The sequence below is a fragment of the Pristiophorus japonicus genome, chromosome 14 (genome assembly GCF_044704955.1).
Source record: "Pristiophorus japonicus isolate sPriJap1 chromosome 14, sPriJap1.hap1, whole genome shotgun sequence".
Lineage (NCBI taxonomy): Eukaryota > Metazoa > Chordata > Chondrichthyes > Pristiophoridae > Pristiophorus > Pristiophorus japonicus.
Genome location: NC_091990.1, coordinates 95,252,625 through 95,274,370, shown reverse-complemented (window position 1 = coordinate 95,274,370; position 21,746 = coordinate 95,252,625). Strand labels below are relative to the sequence as shown.

The window sequence follows — 21,746 nt, the reverse complement described above, 5'->3', positions numbered from 1 at the left end:
GGCTTGTCAGGGTAGATGCAGAGAGGATGTTTCCCCTCGTGGGGGAATCTAGAACCATGGGGCATAGTTTTAGAATAAGGGGTCGCCCATTTAAAACTGAGATGAGGAGGAATTTCCTCTGAGGGTCATGAATCTGTGGAATTCTCTACCCCAAAGAGCTGTGGGGGCTGGGCCATTTAATATATTTAGGGTGGAGATAGACAGATTTTTGACTGATAAGGGAGTTGAGGGTTATGGGGAATAGGCAGGGAAGTGGAGTTGAGGCCAAGATCAGGTCAGCCATGATCTTATTGAATGGCAGAGCAGGTTCGAGAGACCAAATGGCCTTTTTCTGGTATTTCTTATGTTGTGTTGAATAGTCTTTTGCTGCTCGGTATCTGGGCTCGCGCGTCAAGAGTGGTCATTTGAGTGAGGATGTCCACACCCTTAGAACTTTACTCTGCAAAGAGTGAACAGTATCCCGAAAGGAGGAGACTTAAAGAAAAATATAAAAATACAATGTCGGTTTGATATAATCACATCCGAATACTGATCCAATGAGAGATCATGTCCTTCCCTGTTCCCTTATTTATAACCAAGGCAAAGGGAATTTATCTTGATATTTTGAGTGCTTAAGAGCTATTTTTAAAATTAGTAGTTTTTGCTGTTTGCTCAGAAAATACAAACCTACATATGCTGAACACAAATACCTGAACTACCTCTGTGCCTTCTAAGGGGGTTCTGGATCTGTGTTTTAGTTGAATGGCTGAGTGAGTTTGGGATAAACTGAGTAAAGTTCACACTGGTCAGCTCAACCCCAGTATAAGTAATTCTCGTGTATAAGCCATGCCTTATAGACCAGTTGTTTGTGCTGTAGACCCGAGGCAGTGTCTAGATCAGAGAGTGCACTGATAATAAGCATTGTCTGGAGCAGGCAGGAGAAGCCAACTACAGGAGTGAGATTCCAAAGCACTGACTGTAACCAGAAATTGTTTATGTCCCCTTGAAAGACTTAACAGTTCTCTTGTGCTCCTTTGGTGCTTGCATTTTGTGTCGGTTTGAAAAAAAAACGAATTGTTCTGAGTGTCCCAGTAAAATTACTGTGAGGGCAAGGCAGTTGATGATGCACTCACAGCAGTGGAAGCTGCATTCAGTCCCTTAATGACTGGGTGGGGCACTGAACAGGAGTAAGAAAGATTGCTTTCAAACTCTTCTGTTGGAGCCAGGCGAGTCAACACATTGACTCATTGTGAGACCTGTACATTAGTCTCCGTGTGCAAACTATATATGTATTTGTAAATGCCTATGTCCTCCTGGTTTGATTACTAAAATGAGAAACTCTGCAGATTGATAAGCAGAACAAGGTTTCTCGTTCAACATTGAGGCTCAGTGATTTCAAGAATGCAATCTAATCTCAAGATTGGATTTTTTTTTAAACTGCTGAAGTTTCCCTCTTCTGGTTTATGTCACTGAAACTCTGAGATTAGATTACTGCTTTGTAATCGCTTCTCTTTAAATAGGGAATGTCCACATATGCACGATTTGCAGTAGTGTAGGGGTTACTGGATAGCGGTTGGATCTTTTACAACCCCATTCTCCCCCTTTTTACCTCGAGGGGTTTCAAGGCCAATGGTAGCACCTACACTGCTGATAAAAGCTAACTTCACAGACCAGGGATCAAAGTTTGGTCATTCTTGGTCTGGTAGGCTTGGTCCCGCCCTACTTGCCCACGGAGGCATCGTAGGAGCCTTAATTGCATGAATGAGATGAAGAGTGTAAGAGTGTGTATAATGAAGCCAAAATTATGAAAGGAGTTTTTAGATTCCCCCCCTCCATTTTTTTGTTAATCTGTTTGCTGCCAAACACAGAGTACAAATGAATTCCTTGTGAACGGATATCAGTTCCATTGTGTAATCATTGTGCTTTTTCATATGAGTAAGAGATGAGTAAAAGTGGAGGGCAGAGAAACCAAAGGCAAGAAACAAAAAGGGCCACTGAATATAAAAGGGCTGCAGGAGGGGTAAAAACTAAAAATCATGGTTTAAAAACTAGGACGAAAACACTCTACCTAAATGCACGCAGCATTAGAAATAAAGTAAATGAGTTGACGGCACAAATCATTACAAATGGGTATGATTTGGTGGCCATTACAGAAACATGGTTGCAAGGTGGCCAAGACTGGGAATTAAACATACAGGGGTATCTGACGATTCAGAAAGATAGGCAAGAAGGGAAAGGAGGTTGGGGTAGCTCTGTTAATAAAGGATGATATCAGGGCAGTTGTGAGGGATGATATTGGCTCTAATGAATAAAATGTTGAATCATTGTGGGTGGAGATTAGAGATAGTAAGGGGAAAAAGTCACTGGTCGGTGAAGGTTATAGGCCCCCAAATAATAACTTCATGGTGGGGCGGGCAATAATCAAGGGAATAATGGAGGCATGTGAAAAAGGAACGGCAGTAGTTATGGGGGATTTTAACCTACATATCGATTGGTCAAATCAAATCGCAGGGGGTAGCCTGAAGGAGGAATTCATAGAATGCATACGGGATTGTTTCTTAAAACAGTATGTAACAGAGCCTACAAGAGAGCAAGCCATTTTGGATCTGGTCCTGTGTAACGAGACAGGAAAAATAAACGATCGCCTCGTAAAAGATCCTCTCAGAATGAGTGATCACAATATGGTTGAATTTGTAATACAGATTGAGGATGAGGAAGTTGTGTCAGAAACTAGCGTACTATGTTTAAACAAAGGGGACTACAGTGGGATGAGGGCAGAGTTGGCTAAAGTAAACTGGAAACAAGGACTAAACGGTGGCACAATTGAGGAACAATGGAGGACTTTTAAGGAGCTCTTTCATAGTGCGCAACAAAAATATATTCCAGTGAAAAAGAAGGGCGGCAAGAGAAGAGATAACCAGCCATGGATAACCAAGGAAAGTATCAAATCAAAGACCAATGCGTATAAGGTGGCCAAGGTTAGTGGGAAACTAGAGGATTGGGAAAATTTTAAGCAACAGCAAAGAATGACTAAAAAAGCAATAAAGAAAGGGAAGATAGATTACGAAGGTAAACTTGCGCAAAACATCAAAACAGATAGTAAAAGCTTTTACAGATATATAAAACGGAAAAGAGTGACTAAAGCAAATGTTGGTCCCTTAGAAGATGAAAAGGGGGATTTAATAATGGGAAATGTGGAAATGGCTGAGACCTTAAACAATTATTTTGCTTCCGTCTTCACAGTGGAAGACACAAAAACCATGCCAAAAATTGCTGGTCATAGGAATGTGGGAAGGGAGGACCTTGAGACAATCACTATCACTAGAGGGGTAGTGCTGGACAGACTAATGGGACTGAAGGTAGACAAGTCCCCTGGTCCTGATGAAATGCATCCCAGGGTATTAAAAGAGATGGTGGAAGTTATAGCAGATGCATTTGTTATAATCTACCAAAATTCTCTGGACTCTGGGGAGGTACCAGCGGATTGGAGAGCAGCTAATGTAACGCCTCTGTTTAAAAAAGGGGGCAGACAAAAGGCAGGTAACTATAGGCCGGTTAGTTTAACATCTGTAGTGGGGAAAATGCTTGAAACTATCATTAAGGAAGAAATAGCGGGACATCTGGATAGGAATAGTGCAATCAAACAGATGCAGCATGGATTCATGAAGGGGAAATCATGTTTAACTAACTTACTGGAATTCTTTGAGGATATAACGAGCATGGTGGATAGAGGTGTACCGATGGATGCGGTGTATTTAGATTTCCAAAAGGCATTCGATAAGGTGCCACACAAAAGGTTACTGCAGAAGATAAAGGTACGCGGAGTCAGAGGAAATGTATTAGCATGGATAGAGAATTGGCTGGCGAACAGAAAGCAGAGAGTCGGGATAAATGGGTCCTTTTCCGGTTGGAAATCAGTGGTTAGTGGTGTGCCACAGGGATCAGTACTGGGACCACAACTGTTTACAATATACATAGATGACCTAGAAGAGGGGACAGAGTGTAGTGCAGCAAAATTTGCAGATGACACTAAGATTAGTGGGAAAGCGGGTTGTGTAGAGGACTCAGAGGCTGCAAGGAGATTTGGATAGGTTAAGCGAATGGGCTAAGGTTTGGCAGATGGAATACAATGTCGGAAAGTGTGAGGTCATCCACCTTGGGGGAAAAAAAACAGTAAAAGGGAATATTATTTGAATGGGGAGAAATTACAACATGCTGTGGTGCAGAGGGACCTGGGGGTCCTTGTGCATGAAACCCAAAAGGTTAGTTTGCAGGTGCAGCAGGTAATCAGGAAGGCAAATGGAATGTTGGCCTTCATTGCGAAAGGGATGGAGTACAAAAGCAGGGAGGTGTTGCTGCAACTGTATAAGGTATTGGTGAGGCCGCACCTGGAGTACTGCGTGCAGTTTTGGTCACCTTACTTAAGGAAGGATATACTAGCTTTGGAAGGGGTACAGAGACGATTCACTAGGCTGATTCGAGAAATGAGGGGTTACCTTATGATGATAGATTGAGTAGACTGGGTCTTTACTCCTTGGAGTTCAGAAGGATGAGGGGTAATCTTATAGAAACATTTAAAATCATGAAAGGGATAGACAAGATAGAGGCAGAGAGGTTGTTTCCATTGGTGGGGGAGACTAGAACTAGGGGGCACAGCCTCAAAATACGGAGGAGCCAATTTAAAACCGAGTTGAGAAAGAATTTCTTCTCCCAGAGGGTTGTGAATCTGTGGAATTCTCTGCCCAAGGAAGCAGTTGAGGCTGGCTCATTGAATGTTTTCAAGTCAAAGATAGATAGATTTTTAAGCAATAAGGGAATTAAGGGTTACAGGGAGAGGGCGGGTAAGTGGAGCTGAGTCCACGACCAGATCAGCCATGATCTTATTGAATGGCGGAGCAGGCTTGAGGGGCTAGATGGCCTACTCCTGTTCCTAATTCTTATGTTCTTATATCCTGCGGTCTTTATGCTTCAATATATTTTCTGCCCTGTAAGTTTCTATGATTCTATGAATTTACCCGAATCCTGAACTTGGTATCTGTGTCTCTTTAGGGATCCTGTGGAATCTGTCTTCCAATGAGAATCTGAAGAACACACTTGCCCGAGATACATTAGAGGAAGTCACAGAACAAATCATTGCCCCCTTCTCTGGCTGGAGCAACAGCATGCAACTTCCTTCAGAGAATGACGTCTTCTACAATGCCACTGGCTACATGCGGTAATGATTCATGTCTTCTGAAATTATAAAAAATCTCCAGGCAGGAATGTCATTGCTGTTTCCACTGATGTTTTTGTATGTAAATCAGTCTCTTAAATGTGTACACTCACTCATCAGTTAAATTGAAGTCAAAATTTCAAGTACTTTACAAAATTGTATGGGGCCGAAATTCAGTAACTCGCCATTTGGGGATGGTAACTGAGGCGAGGCGGGACTTCCTGTGCCCGACATGGAATCCCGCCCCATCTGCAATATTTGGGTTACTGCCCCCGAGAGGAAGTAGAGCACAAAGTCGGGCGCTCCACTTCCTCTCGGGGGCGGGACTCAGGAGCGTAGCATGAGCACAGAAGCCTCCCCTTCCATTGGAGCCCACCAGAGAGCAGGGTGCTGTGGCCGCAGCCTTGCACAGAAGCTGCGTACCGGGCTGCACCATTGCAGCACGGACCCTGGAAAATCATCAGCGAAAGGCAGGCAAAAAAAATAAATGGCGGCACGCACCGCCACTTTACTTTTCGCCCCCCCCCGAGCATGGCCCGCGGCCTCACGGCACGTTACGCAATTTCCGCTCCGGAGTGAAAGCGGCCTCGCCGGTTTGTGCCTCTGCTAACTCCTACACAATTTTGTGGGAAGTGGTAGCGCCTCCCCCCACCCCCGGGCGAGAAATCGTTTGCGCCCCGTTAGCGACAACGGGAGGCGCAAACGATGCAAATTTCTCCGCCTATGTCTCTTAAGGTTCCAGTCACCCTATTCCCTGGTCATAAGGACAGGCATCAAATTCACACTTGGGTTCCTCTCATAGCCACTGCAGAACTATTATTTTCCACTATCTCCTTTCCTCTAAGGAAATGCCTGGCCTCCATTCAGTTCTTCTTCTTTCTGACAACGTGACAAAAAGTGGAGCTTACCAATTATGGTGATTGTGGGCATGAATCTGGAGGACGTTAATCCATGGCCTAGCTCTTGAGTATGACAACCCACTGTGAGACATCATCCTTCAATTGTTTTTTTAAAGGATGTATTTGCAGCAGTTTTCCTATTCATCCACTTTTCCATAAGCTTTCCAGGGGTCAACTACTTATAGCCTGGTAGTGGATAAAGTGGGAGACCTAGCTTGTGCTGTAATGGATGGGCTACAAAACTAGGGGGCTTGACATGAACAGGCCTGTCCTACGGAATGCACACTTTGTCAACCATTGACAATGGCTAGAGTAATGAGGTCTGCCCCAACTAGACCGCTTTTTGAAATAAAAGGGTCTTTCGGATTGTGGTAAGGGAGATGAGCTACTGAACTATAAAATTCTATCATGTGGTCCCTGGCAGTAACGTCCAGTTATTTAGCAATCATTGCTTTCTTTTCGATACTTTTTTTTCCTTTTTTATATTCGCTTCAGTACAAACAATAATCCTATTGCTCATTTCATATTTTGTACAGAAACCTGAGCTCGGGGAAAGAGGAAACACGTCAGAAAATGCGGGAATGTAAAAATTTAGTGGACTCCCTAGTCTACTTCGTCCAGCATGCTATCGATGATGACAATGGAGCAGACAAGGTAAAGGAGTCTCTGTCCTGCATTTGGGCAAAAATACTTTAACTGGGAGCAGGGGCCATCTTCAGGGTGGATCTAATTGAGGCCAGAACTTCAACCCACCCCTTATCTGTGACTGTGATCCAAGCAAAATTCCCTGCATCGGGGCATTTATATATTTATATTGTTAGTGATTTTCAAAAAATATTTCTTGGAAGTTGCCAGTTTTGAAAATGCTGTTTTTCTTTAATGCAATAGATCACGTTGTCATTTAAAGTTTAACACCCCCACCCCCCCCACCCCCACCCCCACCCTACACCAGCCCAAGGCTCTTAGTAACACAGGATGTGATGAATACATGGACATCCCTTGCTCCCAGCATTGCTAGGGCACAAGTAACAGGAAATATGATGTCATTTTTTTCTCCTCATTTGTATGGTGTCATAATTGATCAGAATTTTTGCTGGGTGCTAAAAGGAATGGGGCCCGGTGTAACACATTCCTACCTGATTTCACATCCCTGCAGTAACCAGCGATGAATTTTGTCTCCACTGTTAGTAAAGCATTGGGGAGGCTAAATGCTATGCTGGTCAATGGCATCTAATGAGAAATCAGGAGAGTACAACGTAAATTCTAAAAGTATTTCAGTGCCGGTCCGTTTACAATCTACATTATTTTCATTATGTGACCGATCATTTAATAAAGAAATAACCGCACTTGTGGGATTTTCTCTCTCATTCTGTCTTTCCTTGTGTTTGGTGGGGTTGTGGTATTGTGTAGTTGATTGTGTGTGAAGCCTGCACGTTAGCCGTTTACAGGAATGGTTTGTAGTGTCCTTATTTCCAGTGTGACCATCCAATGTTCCAGTAAACACTGTGTATGTCTGGCAACTAGTTGCTCTGAGGGAAGCCCCTACTTTGGATAATTGGCCAAGTAGAGGAGATTCCTTGGCCCAGTTTACAGTATTGTCATCAATACGTAACTCTTGTGCTGTTGATGAGTATCTGGCTTATGAAATCAAAGGCATATCTTGTAGAAATATCCAAAGTAAAAAGCCAAGCTCTTAAGAACTGAGTTGATATCAACAACTCAGTTCTTAAGAGCGTGGCTTTTTACTTGTGATATTTGGATCAAGATGCAAAACTATGGTGGATTTTTGGGCTATTTGTAGTGTAGATTGTTTTAAAAATCCCAATTCAATTGGCTCAGTAGGGCAAGGATTAAAATGCTAGCTGTAACATTGTGTAACAATAAAGTTCCTATTTATTCAAAAGCTATGTTCATTGGTGATCTTTAATCAATGTCTTTAAAATTATTGCTTTACGAGGAAAGCGTCATTTTAATATGATTCCCAATGAAACCAGTTTCTCCCCAGTATGGTAGTAATTCACTGGAAATAGTATGGAATATTGAGAAATCTTGGGGTTTGTCTTGAAGGTATTAATGTAAAAACAATTATACTTCTAGGTTTCCTTCCTCCATGTTGCAATTAATAGCATAGTTGGCAATGTTAGCACTCAGTATATGCATCACGGCACTGAGTTCCACACATACCCATGTTATGAGTGATCTCATTTATTTGAAGTTTTTTTTTTAAAGTCCAGCAACTTTTAGAGGGAGACTGTGGACATGAACAGTTTGCCCATCTCTAGTCCATTCTCAATGAAGAACTGCAACAAGAAATGGGAATACAGCATGATGCCATATGTAAAACTGAGTTTTAGATTATCTTGGAGACGCACAGTTTGGTTTCAATCCAGTTGTCTGTTGATGATCATTCAAGTGAATCCAATCTAGATTGGAAGTACATTCGTTTGGTGTGGTGAACAACTTTTAAATGGGCCGTTGTCATTTCCCTGGTAGAATTTTCTTGGCTGAATAGTGAATTCCCACCTCATTTCAGTGAAGCCTGAGACTGAGCAGGGGCTTACTTCACTGTGGGAGAGGCAGCTAATGGGGTTACTGACCCAAACTGTTTCAGTTCTCTCTAGAAGGCAGTGATTGTCTTCAGACAGGTAGTTAATAATGTTGTGGAAGACCTTTCCCTCCATTTGTAAACATAGATAACCAGCTGAGGTGCTGAGAAAGAACAGATGTTAACTACATAACAGACAGCATTGTTTCCACTCCTTCACAGCAAATTACATTTGTCATTAAGCAGTTTTCTTAAAGGCGTATCACGAAGTAAACTCAAAAAATAATAGATTTTTTTTCTCCTCCATCTCGATAGAGCGTAGAGAATTCAGCCTGCATCCTGCGCAACTTGTCCTATCGTCTGTATGAAGAAATACCATCGTATTACCAGAACCGATTGGAGGGGCCTGGGAGGAATGACAGGAGTATGAAGAAAGAGGATGTTGTGGGATGTTTCACTCCTCAGGGCAGAAAGGTTAAAGAGGTGAGCGAGTTGTATTTCTCTACATTTTGGAGGTCAACAGCAGCCATCCTATTTGGCACACACAGCCTTTCACTCAATATCAAATTAAATACTCTTTCCACCAGAATATAATTACCTCTCGCAGGATATGGTGGGAGAGGGGGCAGGTGAAGTTTCAGTTGCTGTCCAGTATAACAAAATGTTAGCACATTTATCGAGCCGTTTTTATGATTTTGTTATACATAGCATGCAGAGGACGTCTTCAGCCATTGAGTGTATGTGAGCAAGGTGCTGTGACCATTTGAAGCCTCCCATGGTTTTTATTTCTATAACATGTAATCAGAATTGGGGTTTTTTAAGCATAACTGTTGCTGAGTTTTACTGCAATATAAACTGAACTCCTACACGGCAAGCGAGCCCCAGGTGGGCAGAGGAAACATTACAAGGACATCCTCAAAGCCTCCTTGATAAAGTGCAATATCCCCACCAGCACCTGGGAGTCCCTGGCCCAAGAGCGTCTGGGAGGGTGCTGAGCACCTTGAGTCTCGTCGCAGAGAGCATGCAGAAATCCAGTGCAGACAGCGGAAGGCGTGTACGGCAAACCAGGCTCCTCACCCACCCTTTCCTTCAACCACTGTCTGTCCAACCTGTAACTGTAATTCCCACATTGGATTGTTCAGTCACCTGAGAACTCACTTTTAGAGTGGAAGCAAGTCTTCCTCAATTCCGAAGGACTGCCTATGATGATGGTGAAACTTTCTTTCATTTCTCTCACTTGGTTAAGCATTAGATTAACTTAAAAATAAAACATGCATGCACGTACACATGTAATATGTAATCTTGTTTTCTTAGATCAATACAGATACTACAATATTTTCAGAAGTGTCAAGAGATCCTAAAGGAATGGAATGGCTGTGGAACCCAGCCATAGTGAAGGTTTACAGCAGGCTCCTGGACAAGAGCGAGGCTAACCAGCAGACCACTGAAGCTGCCTTGGGGGCTCTACAAAATATTACAGCAGGAGACTTCCGGGTAAGGGAGCACCCAGAGCTGTTCAGCTTATTCCATTTAACAACTAAGACATGTAAAAAAATAAATAAATAAAACTAGTGCCAATTCGCTTACATTGTTCTTACAAAATCTTAAGGGCCGTATTTTCAAGAGCTTTGCAGCCGGATTTTAGCCGCGATTTGACCCTCTGCAGTGAAAACCCGGTCACAAAGCCCGGGCGGGATCCTCAAGTACCCATTTGCAGTGGCGCTTCCAAGTACCGCCAGGGAGAGGTGCGCCAATGTGCAATGACTTTGATTGCGTTTGCGATCGAGTACACTGCGCCCAGAATAGTGGCGGGTGAAACCTGTCAGTGCAGCCCTGCGAGCAGCGGTAAGTAAGAAAACCTGCAAAAAAGGCAAGTTAAAGTTTTTATTTTTTAATACTTTTGCAGCGATTACTTAATTAAGGGTTTTGTAAATGTTTTGGGGATTTTTTTCCCCCCTCTCAAAGCCACTCTTGCAGCGCAAACGACCCCGGACTAAAGTTGCCAAAACTCTTGTTTTGTGCTGTGAGTACTTGTGCAACGCCTCTCTTACTCCCTGGCGCAGCTGTAAAGGCTGAAAGTTCGGCCTAAAAACGGTAGCGCAGCGAAAACGGTAAGTTTCACGTATCACTACCATTTTCGCCAAAAAACCCTGAATGCTGAAAATCCGGCCCTAAGTACATGACACTTTTACATAGGATTACTTAGGATATACGACACAGAAACAGGCCAGTCAGTCCAACCAGCCCATGCTCCACTTGAGCCTCCTCCTGTCTTTCCTCATCTAAATCTATCAGCATAACTCGCTATTCCCTTCTCCCTCATATGCTTCTCTAACCTCCCCTTAAATGTGTCTTTACTATTCACTTCAACCACTCCCTGTGGTAGTGAGTTCCACATTCTCGCACCCTTAGGGTAAAGAAGTTTCTTTGAATTCCCTAGTGGATTTCTTGGTGACTATCTTGTATTGATGGCATCTAGTTATGCTCTTCCCCACAAGTGGAAACATTCTCTCTGTATCTACTCTATCAAAACCTTTCATAATTTTAAAGACCTCTATTAGGTCGCCCCTCAGCAATTTTTCACCAGAAAAGAGACCCAGCCTGTGCATCCTTTCCTGAAATCTCTACCCTCACATTTCTGGTACCTCCCTGTAAATCTTCTCTGAACCCTCTCCAGTGCCTCTATATCCTTTTTATAGTATGGCGACCAGTACTCCAAGTGTGGTCTAACCAAGGATCGATACAGGTTTAACATAACTTTCGTACTTTTCTATTCTATATCTCTTGAAATAAACCCTAGTGCTTGGTTTGCGTTTTTTATGTTCTTGCTAACCTGTGTCGCAACTTTTCTGTTGGTGTGATGTTGTGGTCGACCTGTCATACAATCACTAACCTGTTAATTGCACATTGGCTAGAATGCAGTAGATACAATGTCAATATTCCACTCTAAACGAACAAATATAACTCTTGCCTGCCTGACCCCATCAGTGAAAACTGTCATCGTGCAGGAGCAGAGCCAGTAGAGGGGTAGTGGCCTATAAAAGTCAGATTTTTTTTTTCTTGCTTTCCTTGTGGGTCAAAAGGAACAGGAGTGCTCATCCTTACCCCCCCCCCCCCCCTCACAGGGATACCTTGAACCTCCCCTTTATGCAGGAGATTGTTCTCTCTGATCACCGGAGGCGGCCACCCGAAATCCGTTCCCGCTTGCCAGGTTCAGGTGGGTGACATGCGGCGAATCTTTAAACGAGGCCCATGAGTTAAAATCTTTGCTGGCTTCATGCAGCACCGTGATGTGAGCTTCTGCTTGCCAGCCGCACTCGGCCCCAAATCAAAATGGGCCTTAAGCTTTCCATCAAATATTAATGTTACGCAGTGGTCAATTTAAGACCTTGTGTTTACAAAGGCACACTGCCAGACGGAGAGACAGATTAAACTTCTACCTATTGCACAATGGGTTGTTTAGTGCACGTGGCTCTTTATTTATCAAGATTTTTGTAGAAATTAATAAACAAAACTCACCATTTGATGTGTGACATGCAAGTTTCCTAAAAAAATGTTAGAAGCTAGATGAGAAGGAATATTTTGCCTATCCTTGTGCTCTAAAATGACTTTTTGCCTAACAGTACAATACTAATTTATATATGTGTGTATATACCCACATATGAGTTTTACGTAGTCAAAAATGCTAATTTTTTTCTGTACTGTACTTGCTGGAAATGCATAGCTCTATTTTGTTTCCTTGTCTGGTCTGTTTTACCCCCCATCCCATATGCAGTCCAGGCTAAATGCATCACTGAAGGCTCGTCAATTGCTATTCTGTTAATTTCCTTTGAGACTCTCTTCTCTTCCTCATCCTAATTAAGCTGTTAAGTATGCCTTTACCATAACTGTTAAGTGTATCAAAAGATCAGAAAAAACAGATACAAAATTCTGCTCTGAATTTTGAGATTCAGTTGTGCTAGATTCAAATGGACCCTAGGTCTCTGGTCTTGACCTGTGCTTATGTCTGTGCCTCTATATTCTCAGTGGGCCTCTGTGATGAGTCGATTGGCAATGGATCAGGACAGAACATGGTACACTCTCATGGACTATCTGAAGAGCAGTAATGATAATGTACTAAAGTCGTTGACTGGTCTACTTCGAAATCTTACAGTCCATGCAAGGAACAAGGACGATGTCTGTGAGTAACCGCCTAACCTCAGATAGAAACTGTTGTTTATCCACACACATAAGGCCATCTGATGATTTATCCAATAGCTCCATTCTCGTTAGGCAAGGCGTAGGCCTGCATTCCCAATGTTGGCACTTGAGTGTTAACAGAGCGGTTAGGATTTGCTGAGACCAGATTGGAGGGGGCAGGAGAAGGAATGTCCATCCTACTGCAGGTTAGTGGAAGCCAGCCTAAGATGAACCTGATGGATAAGGCAGCCATGAGAACCTTTTCCTGACTGGAAACACAGGCCCCAAGTTTCCACATGATTTGCGCCTGATTTTTAGGAGCAACTGGTGGAGAACGGACTATCTTAGAAATCGCAATTCTCCACATTTTGTTTTCTGCAGTTCTAGTCAGTTAGAACAGTTTCACTTTGGAACTGAATTTTTTTCTTCAAAAGGGGGCGTGTCCGGCCACTGACGCCTGATTTGAAAGTTTCCACAGTGAAAACGTACTCCAAACTAACTTAGAATGGAGCAAGTGAAGATTTTTGTAGAACTGAAAAAACCTGTTCTACACATTAAAAAATCAGGCGCAGGTTACAAATTAGGCGTCCAGAACGAGGTGGGGGGGAAGTCATTAAATTCTACAATAAATCCTTATTTATACTTATACAAATATTATACAAATAAATCCAACCTGAATAAAAATTTATAAGCAAAGAAAAGATTAAATAAACCATCTTCCTACCTGTGTGAAAGTGCTTCAGCCAGGGAGAATGCTGCAGGAAGCCTCACTAGTTGAGGCAGCCGTTCGTTCCCGCGGGGGGGGGGGGGGGTGAAGGGAGGGAGGGAGGGAGGGAGTGCGGGACCGACCGAACGCGGCGGGGGGGAGGAAGCCGTTCCAGACAGCGGGGGGGGGCGGGAGGGAGGGAGGGAGTGCCGACCGACCGCAGCGGGGGGGGGGGGGGGGGGGAGGAAGCCGTTCCAGACGACGGGCGAGGGGGGGAGTGCAGGCCCGACCGAACGCAACGGGGGGGGGGAGAGGCAGCTGTTCCCGACGGCGAGCGGGGGGGGGAACGAGACAGTGAGAAGGCTGCAGGAAGCCTCACAAGTTGAGCAGCCATTCCCGACGGCAGGAGGGGCAAGACGTCTCAGTGCTGATCATGGAAGGGCAATGTGCTTTTATTAAAAAATGTTCAAAAATTAAACGGCTACAAAGAACTACAAAAATGGCCGAGTGCCAATGTTTCCTTCACACTGCGCGTGCGCGAATGCTCCAACACGCACGCGCAGGGTTGCCGGCAGGAAAAAAACTAATTTAAATGGTACCCGCCCCCTCCCACTTACAAAATCGGCGCGAGTGGTAGGCTCCTCCCCCCTGGGCGCCGCGCCAAGCTGCCATGGAGCTGCAGGGCGCTCCAGAATCGCGCGGTTTTTTTCCAGCGCGAAAAACGGGCGCCCAGCTCGGAGGGGCGCCGTTTTGTAGCGTGTGGAAACTTGGGGCCACAATATGGTGGATCACCATGAGGAAGATTCTCCGCAAAGGAAATTTCTAAGAGTGCTGCAGGTTAAAAATCCTTTCCCAGCCCCAATGTATTGCCCTCCTTCAATCAGAATGGCGAGTGTACTTCCCAGTGATTTGGTATTGTAAGTGGAATTTTATAGCTATCCGGTAAAGATAGGTGTGGACTCGACTGTGATGTACCCCATGAATAAATAGCCCATCAACACTGACTCTTCAGAGTTGCATCTGAAAATCAGCTACTTGGGCAAAATACCAAACCACCCCTGTTGCTTATGGGCCCATATTCCAGCAATAGTATCTGCCTTCAGGAGAAGAGGTGATGGTAAAAGGAGAAAAGTGTGAAAGTGCAGGTAATCAGTTTACTGAGGCTATGCCACATAGTACAAACAATGAACTATGGGAAGCAGTTAGAAGGCTGTTACCATCATATGAACCAGTATATAATCGCGTAGACATAAAAGCATTTTCAAACTAAATGATTGTGATCAGCCACCATCAAAGATCAATGAGAAAACTAGTGACCTAGCTTTAACCCTTTTCTGCATTCCTCCCTCCCACCCTCCCACCCTCCACCCCACCATCCTGCCACAAAAAGAGCCTTGAATGAGACATGCAAGTTACATAAAGCTGTCTGTCCCTAAAGAGTGCAATTAAACTCAAAGCACACAGCATCTGTTTCCACAAAGTATTATCTTGCACAATACAAATGTGATGCATCAATACAATTACACATTTGTTTTTTAAAAAAAACTTTCAACAAATGTATTTTCCTCTCCACAGCAATCAAAGTCATTGGACCCCTCTTGAACAAGTTGCCAGAGGTCAGCAACTACTCTACACCATCGAATGAGGTGGCCGCTAACATTTGCTCGATACTCAACAACCTAGTGGTAGAGACCAATGAAGCTTCCAGACAGATTGTAAACCATAATGGATTAAGGAAGCTCATGAACATCAAAGGCAAGAGGGATAGGTAAGTGGGTCAAAGTACGGTGAATGTCGACAATACCAACACAAATATCAACTGGAGCACAATATTTTCATTTTCTCGTTGGCGAATAAATCTTAAATCAGAACATCAAGATCTGTTGCTAATCAGCAGCTTGAGAAATATGCAACTTAATAAGATTGAATTAAGCTTCTGAATCTTGATTGAGGGGAACCCAATTATCTCATCTGAGTTTCTGGAATTTTGTGTGTTATTTGTGCTCGAGTGACCCACTAAGATTAAAAAGCTTGAATGCTCCTGCTTTTATAATTTGATGTAAAAGGAGATTATCTGAATGCATCATTACAACTACTGGCTTCTTGGCTTACTTGATGGATAGCCAGGATTGCTTACCTGAGAGGACAAGTGCTAGTTCAAGGCTTGTTTGTTCTGATGTCTACTTTAAAATAGTTGAGAGCATTTCCAGCGTCAATATTTATTTAATCTAGGCACATGGTCAATGTAAACCTCCATGATGATAAATAGATCATTTATTTTGTAAGTAACTGCAGGAATCAATAAACATGGATGTTGGGTGGCTCTGCTCATGCCTGTTTACTTTTTGTTTTCAGTGAGTCTGAGAAAGCTGTGAAAGCTGCCTCCAGCCTTTTGGGAAATATGTGGTATTACAAGTCCATGCATCGTGAATATAAATCAGTAAGTACCAATGCAATTAAAGTAATGTGCACACCCAGACCTGTTTTTTTTTCCAGTTTGGTCACTTCAGCATTTCAGTCAAACTATGTTGTGACAGCAACAATCAGCAAGTAAATGGCATATATTTGCATTCTGCAAAACAGTCACATTCTTGGCACAATGATACCTGTTACATTTTCATTTCCCATTGACTCTTAAAGGTACATTAGTTCTGTACAATTCAGCTAAAAAAATAACTCAATACAGCTACAATGGTTTTAGGGCTTCACCCTTCTCTAAATCTAGAACTTCCTCCTGCCCTATAACCCTCCGAGAATTCATTGTTTCACCAATTCTGGCCTCTCGTACATCTTCGCTTTCATTCACTCCACCATTGGCGGCCATGCCTTCAACCATCTAAGCCCTAAGCTCTGTAATTACTCCCTCAACCTCTCTGCCTTTCCTCTTTTTAAGAAGCTCCTACTTCTTTGTCCAAATTTTTAGTCACCTGTCCTAATATCTCCTCCTTTGGCACGGTGTCAATGTTTGTCTGATTATGCTCCTGTGAAGTATCTTGGGATGTTTTACTACATTAAAGGCACTGTATAAATACAGTTTTTGTATAGATGTTGAGATTCTATTTTTAAAGCAACGCTGATTGCGTGAGTCGTGGCCTGTTGGCTGTGTTGCTTTCCAGCTCCTGAATTGCGGGTTTCAGTTTCACTAAATAGTTGAAGTGTTGAGAATGTTCTGAATACACAAAGGGAGGCTTTGTTGTGATCTGAAATACAAAATCAAAGAGCCTTGACTTGTCATTGCATCCAACAAACTTGTTAATAGCATGAGTCTACCACCAACGGTTTACCGAGTAAAATAAAAAAAATACATCAGTTGTTTAAATATCTGGCTGTCATTTTGTAGTTCTGTGCATTTTGAGGAGAGGGCAGCTCACTGGGGTGCATCTTAAAGATTCACTTCAGACTATTTAATTGCTCTACTGTCCTGATGCAGAGATTACACCCTGTACTTTCTATTGAATCAGGAATGTTATTTTCCTCCTTAAATTCTTCCACTGAGTAACTATTTCAAGTCTAGGTACAAGTCTAATCCATAAATGAACTCCTCCCTCCAAGTGTGGAGTAATTGCTCCTTGCTATGGCTCAGTGAGTAAATGGTGCAGTATTGAGCCATGCAGTTTAGGAAGGCCCCAATCCATGGTCTGCTGAGTTTGTCAGTGTCGATTAGAGTAACTGTAGAGATGCTACAGATTGTGTAAACATCAAGGAATGAAGGAGAAAAAAATTAAAATTAGCTAAGAATTTCAATCCATATCACGTCATTGTCCTCATTGGAAGTTTTCGTGTTCAGATTTTGGGTGATGGCCGGATAAGGCTTGGCTTCTAAGGTCCCCATGGTCAAATAACCTGACACTCGCTATTTAGGTTCAAATATAAAGATGAGCAAAGCATCAGAGCAACAATGCATTCTCCAGCATGAGAGGGGTGAAGGGGAGAAAATTGGTGGAGGGAAAGAGAAGAAATCTTGAACTCTTTTTTTTTTAGTTTATAATACTGATTATTTCCAGCAAGAAATGGGAAGAATGACAGGTATAATTCTTTTCAGAAATTAATAAGTATTGAAGGTACTAGAGTATAAATTCACAAGATACCAAAGATAACACTCAACAAGAGAGTTGCAAAGCTGTACAGCTTAAATTTGGGAATCAGTTAAACATTCTTGACGCCTGCAATAGAGAGGCACTACACAATAGTATGCGGTTGTAAACTACAAGTTGAGCACAGTGTGGTGAACAGTTTGTTTTGGTCAAAGATGTAGGGATAAACCAAAGTCTCTGGTGCTGATCCTGGTCTTCTGGCCTTGGTGAAATGTTGGCCTAACCTTCAGTTCTGGGGATAGTTTGTCTTGTCTTTTTTGTTTTGTGCATTCTCTCTGAAAGGCTATGGCGACTCTACTTTTGTACCTAAGGTTACCATCTGTGCCAGGTTGGATGGGTCGTGAGATAGGATCAATACTGAGGCCTCTCATCCTCCACTTTCCATTAATTTTCACCTCATCCAAAACTCTGCTGCCTGCTGCCTCTATAATGCACCAAGTTCCGCTCACCCATTTCCCTGCTGACCTCCACCTGCTCTGTCCCCCATCACCTCGGGTTTAAAATTCTCATCCTCCTGTTTAAATTGCTTCATGGCCTTGCCCCTCTATCTCTCTACCCCATCTCAGAAATCTCTATTCCTCTGACTTTAACCTTTTGTGCATCCACCCTTTTGGTCACCCCCTCCTAATGTGTCCTTTTGGCTTAGTGTCCATTTAGTCTGATTATGCCTCAAGTGCTTTAGAATGTTTTTCAACCTTAAAGGTGCTGTATAAATGTTTTCTTTGTGCTGATTTAAAAAAAATATATCAAAATGCCTTTTTCACGGATGATTTGAAACTGCTGAATTCAGTGTGATTTTCTTTCTTTCTGCAGAAGGGTTTTATAAAAGACGATTTTGTGACCAACTGAATTCTAATCGGACACCTTATGCTTCAATCAACACCGCAGACAAAAGTGGATACTACTGAATGCTCCTCCCCAAAAAGGATAAAATAAACTTGATCTATTCTGATTTCTTATATAAGTAGTTGCAACTTTCTCTGGTCAGCAGAAACCTGCTTACCAGTGTCTGAATCTACTGAAAGCACATTGGGACTGAACATCGCCACAAGCAACATTGCGATTCAGTTACCATGAGTGAAACTTGTATATCAAAATATTTGTATTAACGTACAAGAAGCCTGGCCTTTTTGGAGTATCTGAATAGACTTTGTCTACGCCGTCCTTCAAAATGTGTCGGCTAATCCAGATTTGAACCTTTGGTTATTTACAAAGTAGCACTACACTAAAAATGATTTAAATATTTTAATTGAAACCTCAAGTCCTGTCTCAACTCGTAGCAGCCACTCCAGCATGTCGAGTGGATTATCAGGATCTAAACCATTTTAACTGATAGGTCAAGTTCAATGTTGCCCCTAATTTTTTTTGGGGGTGCGCGACTCTTTAAGGAGTCACGCAGCCCCTTATTCAGTTTTACACATGTGCGAAACTTAACATCGAAAAAGCTGGTCCCGGATTGTGCGGGACTGACAGAGAACTGTGCGGCCACACAGCTGAGAGGGGACATTAGTCAAGTTGTTTTACAATCTCATTAAAACAAGTGCCATTTTCTGTATTTGAGGTGTATAAACTCTTCCTTTATTCCCGAGGTGCCCAACCCCTATATATTGGTGTTGGTTAGATAATTGTTCACTCATCTAGTTTCCTAACATAATTTTGAATCACTTTGACAAGTTAGTCACTATGTTCTCTTCCTCACACATATTAGATGAAAGATAGGTCAGCAACCTGTGTGTAATTAAATAGTATGGAATGGCCCCTAACAGAGTCAGCAAAGTAGAGTTAATGAGACAAAGGAGTGTTAAAATGGCTAAAAAGCTAATATTGGCACAGTGCATATGCTGTTGTAATAAAAGGTAATGACAAATTCTTCAGGCAGTCCCTATGAATTTATTTACACTTAGTTAGTAAGTTGGCAGGAGTTTAATAACATCGATTCCCACACCCGTCTTTAGCTCGGTCGTTACAAATGAGCACAGGAAGCCCTTCCAATTCTTGAAATCCAAAAGCATCCATTCTACAGTGAGTGGGAGTTTAATTTGCTGGACCATGAAACTTGGAATAGCGCAACCAAATACAAGGACAGAGAACCAAAGAAATACAATAGGTAAGCCATAGGAGGCCAGGAGATTTGGTGGTGGTTGTCAGATCAGAATTGTATAGATACTGTTTAGACAAAATGTAATATTTTTGGAAATGGGAGTTAAAATATAATTGGGTTTGTTACCCTCTCAAATCAACAATATCAATGAAATATTCAAAGAATGACAGCTTTAAATAGTTTATTATAGGGTGCATACTGTACATACAATGCATATCTATATAATAGTCTTCCTACTGCCTCCCCAAACAAGTCCATGGACAACTTGCTAGATTTTTCTTTATCCTTTTGAGGACTGCAGCAGAAATTTGAAATACACAATCTCAGCGTAACTATTTTAATTAAATAGTGTTTCAAAACAGTTTTACAATTTCAAACAGGCCAACTAGATGGGAACCCATACTGTGTTTTGCCTGTGGCAGGTGTTCCATACCTCCAATCAGGGAAGTGGGAGACCTAACACTGAGGCTAGGAAAGTGGGAAGCTGATGCCAAGGACAAAAAAACAAGTGAATGAGGGTCTGGTAGAGCCAGGACCAGGTGTGGAGGGAACTGGGCATGGGTGAAGGCTGGAGCCTGGGAAGCTCTGGAATGAGGTGTCCAGCCAAGGAGTATCTGAGACTGGGTTGGGAGGACTGCATGGAACAGGGAAAGCAGATGTGGAGTGGAAAAGCAGGGCTTGGGCTGTAGTAATCATGTGACAGACAAGTCATGTGATTCCTACAGACCAATCAAATTACTAGCAAAGATGCAATGATCATGTGATTCTTGTGGACTAATCAGATTACTGGAAAGTGACAGACTGAATGAGACAATCTGATGACCAGAAGAAGACTGGACTGGAGTTCAACATTTTAATAATGTAGATAACTGGATGCTATGTAAATGAATTTTTATAAAGAAACTCTGGCCATTCTGATTTTAACTGTAAAATGCCAGCTTTATTTGCTTTTATATAACTGTATTTTGTGCTTTTGTTATCTGTTCAAAAAACTAAATAAAAAAAAAAGCTTTAATTTTTTTAATCTAATCCAAAATCCCTTCTTTCACCATGCTTCATATGATATGCAACAATGTAATGGAGGAAATTACCTGGGGATGCTGTCCTTTCTTGGAGATTTATACACGTGAACAGCACGCTGGTACCAGAACTCATCTCTATTTTCCTCCCATTTATATTAATTGAAGGAAAATCCGCCGGGTTCTGTAAAAGGTGTGTGATCCTCCTGCGACATTTTGCCTTCTGAGCTCCGCCCGGACAATCCTCAATGCCCAAGTAGCAGAGACAAAAGGCAACCTCAAAATCTCTGATGGTAAATGCAGAAGCACTGAGAATGGAGCTCTCAACACAGTTCAGCACCGTCGACCATTGCAAGGTCTTTGAATCTTTTACACAATCACCTGTTGAAGTTGAAAGCAATTTTTTTGTTAATTCATTCTTGGGATATGGGAGTTGCTAACAAGGCCAGCAATTATTACCTACCGATCTCGAGTTGCCTTTTGAGAAGGTGGTGGTGAACTGCCTCCTTGAACCACTGCAGTCTGTCCCACAATAGGGAGGGAGTTCCAGGATTTTGATCCAGTGCCAATGAAGGAACAAATGATTATAAGTCCAAGTCAGGATGGTGTACAACTTGGAGGCAATGGTGCTTCAATGCTGCCCTTGTTTTTCCAGCTGGTAGAGGTTGTGGGTTTTGGAAATGCTGTCGTAGATGATATCAAACAATGTTAACAATGGGATAATGACTTCTAATAGTGCTATTTTATCTCTGGGACTTTCCACGATCTCCTATGATTAGTGCATGACAAAGCAATTGGAAGTTACGTAATAGTCTGCCAAATGCTGCATATATTTTAATTATACTACTGGTGCAGTAGAACGCAGTTCTTCGAAAGCCAGTGCGTTAATAACCAAAATCAGTGCAATTTGTGGGTTGTGAAACAAGCTGATCAAAAGGGGACACGCTGACGTTGCAGAAAAGGCAGCTAAGGATTTAAAGGCAGCCTATAGAGTGGGCAACAGTTAAAGGAA

At 42.5% G+C, this 21,746-nt stretch overlaps 1 protein-coding gene across 1 annotated transcript in view; it reads left to right on the top strand.

Moving 5' to 3' along the window:
* LOC139279989 (plakophilin-3-like) overlaps window positions 1–20,739 on the top strand; it is a 43,282-nt gene extending 22,543 nt beyond the window's left edge. The window contains exons 6-13 of the mRNA XM_070899388.1: window positions 5,029–5,194; window positions 6,627–6,744; window positions 8,951–9,118; window positions 9,950–10,129; window positions 12,662–12,815; window positions 15,096–15,288; window positions 15,876–15,960; window positions 18,428–20,739. Of these exons, the coding sequence (XP_070755489.1) occupies window positions 5,029–5,194; window positions 6,627–6,744; window positions 8,951–9,118; window positions 9,950–10,129; window positions 12,662–12,815; window positions 15,096–15,288; window positions 15,876–15,960; window positions 18,428–18,463 (1,100 nt within the window). The 3' untranslated portion in view covers window positions 18,464–20,739. The remainder of the gene's footprint in view (window positions 1–5,028; window positions 5,195–6,626; window positions 6,745–8,950; window positions 9,119–9,949; window positions 10,130–12,661; window positions 12,816–15,095; window positions 15,289–15,875; window positions 15,961–18,427) is intronic.
* Window positions 20,740–21,746: the final 1,007 nt, after the last annotated feature.